Source organism: Penaeus monodon, chromosome 35 (assembly GCF_015228065.2).
Source record: "Penaeus monodon isolate SGIC_2016 chromosome 35, NSTDA_Pmon_1, whole genome shotgun sequence".
NCBI classification, from domain to species: domain Eukaryota; kingdom Metazoa; phylum Arthropoda; class Malacostraca; order Decapoda; family Penaeidae; genus Penaeus; species Penaeus monodon.
Genome location: NC_051420.1, coordinates 28,551,135 through 28,561,134, shown reverse-complemented (window position 1 = coordinate 28,561,134; position 10,000 = coordinate 28,551,135). Strand labels below are relative to the sequence as shown.

Below are 10,000 nucleotides of genomic sequence, written 5' to 3'. Positions count from 1 at the left end.
CATTTAGCACTCAGATTCCTACTTTAGGTTGGAAGGAATTTTTTGAGTGTCTTTGGTAAAGTTTCTTTCTTTCTTTCTTTTTTTCCGTGTGTCAAAAGGCAAGGTGACTAGATAACACTAAACTAGAAATGTTTAGAGAAACAAAAGGTGATTGGACTTTAAATTTTTTAAAGAAGGGCTTGTTCTGTATGCAATGTAAAAGAAAAACAATTAGAGGGAAAGACAGAAGGAGTGAGCGGGTGAGATATGATCAGATAGATGGATAGAAATCGAGAGATAGATAGATAGATAGAAATCACGAGATATATAGATAGATAGATAGATAGATAGAGAGCGAGAGAGAGAGAGAGAGAGAGAGAGAGAGAGAGAGGAGAGAGAGAGAGAGAGAGGCGAGAGAGAGAGAGAGAGAGAGAATCTTATCATTCAGAAATATATACAAAAAAAGTGTCAATTTTTCCAGTGTGTCGCGTGCTTAAAGACCCCTCGCACGAACATGCAAATAACACTGTCAACTGATGTTAACAAAAAACTATGATTGGCAACACAAAGAAATGTCTAGATTTACCAATAGTTGATCTCTGCTGCGTGTATGACGCAGGGAATACCTTTCGCAAATCGATATGAAAAGAAACATAAAAAAAAAAACTAAAATCCCACACAAAACACACAAAAAAATGTACATGCATAACAACACTGGGAAATTTAAAAACATTACGTAACATAGCACCTTCTCCTATCTCGTGGAGAGTTTAAAAAGACTTTTATACATGTACATAAAGACATTTTTTACATGAAGGCAAATGCTGAGGTTTCTTATAAGAATGAAAATGGGACGAGGCATCTTCCCCATCTTCACACATGAAGATGGGAATGAAAATGTATAACATGGGATTGTCTCAACGTAGGAGGGACTTGATCTTCCAATCATTATTCATCATATTCGGTGTATGTTCTCATTGTGAAAAAAAAGGTTTGAAAAAACAGTCTTTTTTGTAGAGGAGTCACAGCAAGATTATTATAAATGTTTGATGATAAGAACTATAAAAAGATATCATCGTCATTATTCCCTAACCACATCAAGTGATGATGATGATGATAATTATAATAAAAAATAATTAATAAATAATAATGATAACAATAATAATAATAATAATAATGATAATAATAATAAAATAATGAAATAATAACAAAATAATAATAATAATAATAATAATAACAATGATAACAATAACTATTAATACTGAAGTCAACCATCATCATCAAACAAATATCTTCGAATATAAGAATTTGTAAAACACAGGAAGATCATAATTTGTGAAATGAATAAAAAAAATAATAAAAAAATACTGATTTTCATAATAATAAATGAAAGAGATGACACAAAATAACTAAATCACCTGGCGTTTTAAAGCAACCGTCCCCTTCAGTCCACTTCACACCTTGATTGATTGATTGACAGATTGACAAATTTTTTGGCACGATAGCTTGCTTTCTGGGATGACTAAGTATGTATAACCGTAAGTACATGCCCATTGTTGTTTTTGGGGGGAGGGTTACTTAATGCTTTCCTGGTATTGGTCATATATTTTTTTCTAATATCAAACCAGAATTAAGGGGGAAAATAAAAGAAAAAAAAAGTTTGAGTACGAAAAGCAAAAAGTTTTTGAATACTGGAGAGTATGTCCGTAGAGTTACTGCCTTTCATTGAATATCCATACGTCTTATATGAGATATACGAAATCCCCTTAGGTATTCTAGGGAAACCACTTTTTGATAAGGGGCCTTTCAAAAGTTCTTTTCTTACTTTTTTCTTTTAAAGTAAACTAAACATTTACCTCTAAAAGTAAATAAAAAAGTCCCCAGAATAAAAAACGTACAGCATAGTACGTTGCTTTGGCAATGAATGATAGATATAGAACACACTTTTCGAGTCCTTTACCGTCCCCGAAAGTGGGAGAGGTAAACAAGGAAAAATGGCGTTTTCACCTTAGAGTCAGAGAAAAATATTTTCCTCCTAAAGTGTGTCTCCCACTGACATACAAAACTCACTAAAAAGGCACTTCCGTTTGCCTGGATCATCCTTCTTCTTGTGCTCCGACCTTCCAGTCCATTATCACATGATTGTCACATCACAGGGGAGTTTAAAGCAGGCAAAAGGTCAAAGTCTTGCTTTATCTCTATACGGGGCATTTATCACATCAGATTATTGTGTGGGGAATTTTCATCCCTGTCGCGAGAGAGGGAATTCACTAAATCCTGCAAAATACTTTCATAAAGGCCTAAAATATAAAAATTTACAAATGTTACATCACATTATTGAGCATCATTGGTGATTCTCTTGTTCACATCACTCTGTCAACACTCTTATCGCCTTGTGCAAATGATATGTTACCCACTGTCACTTCAGTCACTTTTCTGAAACTGACAAGGAATTAGACACATGGTAGCGTTCACACAATGTGTGTAAAGACACCTTTACCAATATACGCGCACGAAACTTCCTATATTCCAGCACAACCGAATTTACGACACACATTTTCCATCCTCATTCGTCAAGCAGTCTGAAAGCTTTTCCCAAATAAGTCTTCTAACTATTCTCACAGTCTCTCCAACGACCTTCTGCACATACCCACACACAGCACCATTTGCCAAACTGCTTTTCCCGATGCGTTAGCTTTAAGTATTTTGCATGTTCACTTTGATTACGGCAACCTAAAGCAACACCGCCCCTTAAGTACTTCGTGTCATCGAAGTTTTGGCGAAGATCCTCAGCTCAGGCGTTGGGGTTCAAGGTATCGAGATCGGGTTTAAAAACCCGCCCCCGAAAGGACACTAAGGGATATCAGGAGGGACAGTTTTCCAAGTGGCTTGTCTATGAATAAGCCAGGTGAATTGTTCCCGTTAACTGTAAGACTCGAGTAAATCATGCTGTTTTCAGACCACGTCGCCTCTCGCTTTTTGGGTCTTCATTCACGATCAGAAAACAACACTCAAATGAGCCTCACGATCTTCTGAAAAAGCAAACCTAAGTCCCTTTCAGAAAGAGAAAAGCTCGGCGTTGCCCGAAGGCCTACTGGTAAGCCCCCTCACACCAGGGGGCCCCGGTGCTCCAGCGGGATGCCGGACGTTATCTGCTGCGGGTGGGGAGCGAAGGTGGATAGCATGGGGGCGTGGGTGCGCGTCGGCGACTGCGGCTTGTTGCTGTACTGGCTCCCGACCGTGCCTGCGCCGCCTGTGCCCCCGGGGATGTTCGGGGACCCGTTGCGAATGTAGCCCTTTCGGGAAGTGGAGCTTAGACGGGGGGTTCCGCCGAAGGGACCCGTTGTTCGGGGCATGGCTGTGGGCGGTGAGGATGTGCTGGGTGGGCGGCTGGTAGGTGTTGTAGCGGTGGGTGGGCGGCGGGTAGTGGCTGTCTGCGGGGTTGATGTTGTAGTGGTCGGGCGCGGGTTCCTTTCTGCCCAGGGTGCCGTAGCCGCCGGTGTGGTCTGAGGGTGGGAGGAGAGAAGGGATGGGTAAAATAAATAATGTCTAAGTTACAGAAAAAAGACGCAATACTTCAACAAGTATGAACTACCTCATGGTTATCATTTTTTATTAATTTTCTCATTAATACCATTACCATATACTATAGCTATTACATTATAAATAATGCTGTTACCCTTATTACTATAACTATTAATCTGTTATTTTATCATATTATAATATCATCAACTTCATCACTATCGTCATCATTATCAAAATTACCTATATTATACTGGTTCCTGATCATCTCATCATAACCGTTTCAATGTTGAGGTCATTGTGAGAGGGGGGAGGCGGAAGGAGTGGGGAGGGGGTCCGTGGCGTACTGGGAGGGGGGCTCGAGTTGTCTTTTCAAGTAGGTGCTCGTGGCTTTCGCCCTCGACGCCTCGGCCTCGTACTCGTCGGTCGAGTCCTGGAGGGGGAGGGAGAGAAAAGGGAGAACGTGGTGGGGGGGTGTTTTTCAGGGAGGGTGGGAGGAGAGAGAGAGAGAGAGAGGAGAGAGAGAGAGAGAGGGAAGAGAGAGAGAGAGAGAGAGAGGAGAGAGAGGAAGAAGAGAGAGAGAGAGAGAGAGAGAGAGAGAGAGAGTTGAAGGAGGACTCGTGGGAAGTTTTGTGATGATTTTGTTTTGGCTTGTGATGATTCCAAGGTGTAGCGAAAGTGAAGAGGAGGGGCTTAATGATGAAAAAGTGTGATGATTGAAGAGGCGCACCGAAAGTGGGAAGAGAGGAATGTTGAGAGATGAAAGATGTGTTCCTGTGACGAAGCGAGATAATGTTTTGAAATTCTGATGTTTTTGAAGGTAAAATTAAGGGTTTTCGTATAATGAAAAATATCATGTAGTGATGGAAATGGGTATTGTTTATGATTGACGATGCGGCGTAAGTGATGAGGGTTGAATTTGATGATGATTTTAGGTGAAGGTGTTGATGGTGTTTGAATAATGTGCAATAATTCGTCAGTAATGCTAGTAAAAGGCATGTTGAATGTTGATAAAGGAGGCGACAAGGGAAATTAAATGGAAGATGAGGAAACACAATGAAAAAGAAAAAAAGAAGAAGAAAAAGGAAGATGAAGAAACAGAATCATCGCTCCTTGCAGAATTTTCTCGAAATAATAATTTGTAAAAGACGAAATGCTGAGATGCAAATAGTTAATGGAAACATGCAGAATAATGTAAAATTTGCTCTGGACATTGTCACTCTGCATGATACTCTATTACATTCTGAATATGATATGAACAACTACATTCCTGGTACATCCTTCTCTTTGAAACAATTGCATTTAGAAAGGCTCTATCAAATAACCAGGAGAGTAATTTACTCCATTAAAAATGTGTAGAAAATAAAAGGAAAGGGTTTAATCCATGGATTTACGTCTCTTGTTTCACTAATTCCCCAATTGCAAAGAGCTGTTGACATTAATATTCGTGTGATTAAAATCAACTGAATTTAGAAACAAGGAAACAGCCAGTTGCAGTTGCAACACAAATTATATGGCAAAAGTGCATATTCTTACATACATACACACACACACACACACACACACACACATACTCACACACACACACACACACACACACACACACACACACACACATATATATATATATATATATATACTTGCACAAACAAAAACACAGAAATAGATTCATTATATAAATAGGCAAAGAGACAGATAGCACTCACACACACACACACACACACACACATATGTATGTATATATGCGTGCATGTGTGCGTGCGTGCGCGTGCGTGCTTGCATGTGTGTGTGTCTCACAAGAACCAAAAATTCAATCACAAGTGAACAGCCTAACAAACAAAACCCACCACGTCCTTACCTCGTGTTCATAACTCTCCCTCGACTTCTCGGATATCGATGACAAGGTCTCGCCCGTCACAGTGCCCGTGTAAGACGACGGTGCGTACATCTCAATGGTTGTGCTTTTGCTGGAACTCTTGTCTGATGATGCTGAGGGAGACGAGATGAAAAGGAAAACGATCAGATTTATTTTATAACTCTTTTCGGGATGCTTGTACTTTTCTTCATAAACTAGGAATCTGGTTGTATCTTTGTCATCAAAGCATCCGCTACTGTATACTTTTTTGTAAAAGAAATAATTCTTTTTATGATATGTACGCACATACATACATACATACATACATACATACATATATTTAGGTGTATGTATGTATGTATGTATGTATGTATGTATGTATGTATGTATGTATGTATGTATGTATGTATGTATGTATGCATGTATGTATGCATGTATGTATGTGTTATGTATGTATATGTGTATATATAATGTATATAGTATATACGTAATATATATAGTCTTACTCTCTGCTCTCTATATAGCAATACCTACTGCTATAATTGGTATAACTATGACAAAATAATCTTTTTTCGTATCTTCATTAAAATTACCGTTCTTATCCCTGTCACGTTTTTGTTTCAATAATATTAGTTTCATGTGGGATAATATTAGTAATATTATCATTATCAACTTTATCACTGTCACTGTAACTATAAACACAATCATCAATATCATTACTAGTGATAATGTTTTCGTTACTATCATCATAGAAGCGAAATAATAATTTATAATCATGATTACTGTTACCAACATCATTATGATAATGAATGCTATATAGTATTGTTAATGGAATTCTTATAAATAATATGATCAATTTCCTCGTCATTATCATTATTAAAGTTACTGCCACAGCAGATTCTATTGCTACTACCACCACCACTACTGCTATTACTACGTATACAACTATAATGACAGTTATGATGATAATGATGATAATGATAATAATGATAATAATAAGAACAATAATGACAATAGAAATAAAAATAATGATAATGATATTAATAACATTAATGATAATAATAAAAATAATAATAAAAGTTATTATGATAATAATGATAACTGTTATCATCATCATAATTATTATCATTATTATCTTTATTATCTTTATCATCATCATTATTACTATTATATTATTATTAATATTGTTATTGTTATTCTTATTCTATCTTTTTGGCCAATATTATCAATATTACTAACATTATTATTATTATTATTACTCTTATTATTATTATTATTATTATATCATTATTATTGTTTTTATTTTTATCATTATCATTACCTTTATTGTTTTACTTTTTATTGTTTACTTACTATTATTTTGATTATCATTTCATTACTACTTCATTATTATTTCGATCATTATCATCATCATCACATCATTATCATTAGCATAATCATTATATCATCTGCAATGTGTTTTGTTGTCAGCATATTATAATTGTTGCTGGAATATATCAGTACGTAATAACACATTACTCCTTGTATTAAAATTTCGAGTCGTAATAATATTTTCACTTACTATTGGCAAGCAGAAATAGAAAGATTAATACGTAAGTTCAAAGTCAGAATGCAATAAGCAACACACCAAAAATATCGAAACTCAGAAGCAATATTTTTACAAATCCTGATCACTTACACTCACAAACCAAGAGTAAACAGCTAGCACGACTTTCTCCTTCATAAAAAAACAAACTTTTTGTTCGTGTACAGTCTTGGGAAAACCTCGCCGACCCGCAGTTTTATTCTGGTCAGTTTGCAGTGGAATTCCATGTTTATTTGGCCCTTGGGTGCAACACATAGGATAGAAGTGTACAAAAATACTGCACTAGGAACCTTGGAACACGAACGAACATACAGGCTTAACAGTGGTACAAAAACATTAAACGGTAAGTGGTATTGTTGTCAACGAGAATTGGAGGTTAGCATCGTTGTAACGTACATATATTAAGAACAATGACGCAGAACCGATTACACTATTATTAGCTAAGGAATTTAGTTTTTTTTTTCATGTATCTCGATATTTCCTCACGACAAACGCTTCTTTACAAAGTTCAGAGTTCACTATTTCTTCATAAAACTGTAATAATCTTGACTATTTCCTATCTAAATTCTTAATGTATAGTTTATATGTGATAATTTTTGAACAGGTGAAAAAAATAAACACACACACACACACACACACACACACACACACACACACACACACACACACACACACACACACACATATATACATATATATAATATATATTATATAAATATTCATACATACATTTTTATATATATATATATATAATATATATATATATATATATATATATATATATATATATATATACAACACACACACACACACACACACACACACACACACACACACACACACACACAATATATATATATATATATATATATATATATATATATATATATATATATATATATATATATATATATATATATATATATATATATATATATATATATATATATTATATATATATATATATATTATAATATATATATATAAATATATATATATATATATATATATATATATATATATATATAGTATATATATGAAAGAGAAACAGCCACAGTAGAAAATGAAACTAAACCGTAACGTTTCGAACTCTTCACGAGTTCCTCTTCAGACGAATAAAATCGAAATGGATCCATTTCGATTTTATTCGTCTGAAGAGGAACTCGTGAAGAGTTCGAAACGTTACGGTTTAGTTTCATTTTCTACTGTGGCTGTTTCTCTTTTCATCTTTGTGTACACGTTACTGTGTTTGTGTTTGTGTTTATATATATATATATATATATATATATATATATATATATATATATATATATATATATATATATATATATACATATATATAACCCACAATAATGATATTAATGATACTCTGAACTAACTTACACACATACACAGACACACACACACACACACATAAATATATATACATATATATATATATATATACATATATATATACATATTTATGTATATATATATATATATATATATATATATATATATATATATATATATATATATATATATATATATATATACAATTTCCCGCTAATGATATTAATGATACTCTGAACTAACTTCGGCCAATACTCTCCTATGCCATTATTACCCAGAAAGTTTTAATACGCGTGGTTATGTGATTGCTGTGTCTCCGCCCTGAAGCATAGTTAGGAAATGAAAATCGACTTGTACATTATATAGGAACTGTTTATCTTGCCAGAGTAATTAGATTTCATTATATTATTCTTTGGAAGACTTTGTAGATATGTTAGATATGTTAACAAGACTTCAAATTCCCTCTACTTCTTACTAGACAAGGATATGGATACATGTAAAAGGGGCGTAATTAACAAGTTGATGAATAAGAATGCAAATAGAGTATAAGCAAATACTTTTAAAAGAAGTAAGTAGATTAAAGTAGATTAAAATATAGATAATATAATAAGTAAAAAACAACAACAGAACTAATACGTAGATAAAGAAAAAAATTATAGAATGCGTTTTACATCCCACAACCACCACCACCACGAAGACACCATCACCTCCCGCCTCATTCGCCGGGAAAACGCCTTACCCTGGCTACCCTTCCTTCTTCTCCGCCGCCGCAACACGCAAGCAACAAGAATCACGTTGACAAGCACCAAGAGGCCTCCCACGGTGGATACGGACAGGGTCACCACGCGAGGCAGGTCAGCCTTGTCAGCCAACACGCGTGAGATTGCTCGCTCGACCTCCGTCAGCGGGGGGGATCCTAGTACATATACATTGTGGCTTTTAGGGACTAGGGTTAGGGAAAAACAAAAGAGGGGATTGGAGGGTGGAAAGAAAGGGAAGAAAAGGGGGAAGGGAGAGAGAAGGAGAGATATGAAAAAAGGGGGGATTGTTAGTGCTCCCCCTCTTGAAATATCTCTTCGAAGGGATGGGTTGGGAGAGGGGGTGAATGGCCTCACGACTCCCCTCTTTCTGTCCATCCCCAAAGCTCTCTCTCTCTCTCTCTCTCTCTCTCTCTCTCTCTCTCTCTCTCTCTCTCTCTCTCTCTCTCTCTCTCTCTCTCTCTCTCTCTCTCTCTCTCATCGCTTCTCGCCTCTTCCCTCAAAAAGCCTCCATCCCTCTCACTATTCTTTGCTGAAGGACTTACCTTGAAGGCGCCGCCGTTTGATGAAGCAAGCGACGAGTGCCACGTTCAGTATGAGGAGAGCGATGCCCACGAGGGTTATAGTGATCACTATAATCCCTGACACCCTTCCAGCTGGCACTTTGGACCCTTCCACGGGGCGCTCCTGAGGGGGGGCTATCCCTGGGAGGGGGGGAAGGGGGTTAATGCACTACACTACACCGTCACCAAAGCCATGACGTCAGCGTCTACGCCTTCTAGATTCCCACCACCATGTCAATACATTTACACAAGAACTATTCCACTTATCACCATCACACCATCACCTTCAATACACCAACGCCTTTGTATTATCAAAGGTTTCGTCACTATTACCCAACACCTTCACCACAAAGCAGCTTACTATTCTACCTTTGAAGCGTGCTACAACGTCATCCTACCTCTT

At 36.2% G+C, this 10,000-nt stretch overlaps 1 protein-coding gene across 1 annotated transcript in view; it reads right to left on the bottom strand.

The window, feature by feature from the left end:
* LOC119595157 (nephrin-like) overlaps positions 1-10,000 on the bottom strand; it is a 66,947-nt gene that overhangs the window by 12,672 nt on the left and 44,275 nt on the right. Inside the window, exons 18-19 of the mRNA XM_037944327.1 lie at positions 9,580-9,738; positions 5,360-5,490 (exon numbers count right to left, since the gene is read on the bottom strand). Of these exons, the coding sequence (XP_037800255.1) occupies positions 5,360-5,490; positions 9,580-9,738 (290 nt within the window). The remainder of the gene's footprint in view (positions 1-5,359; positions 5,491-9,579; positions 9,739-10,000) is intronic.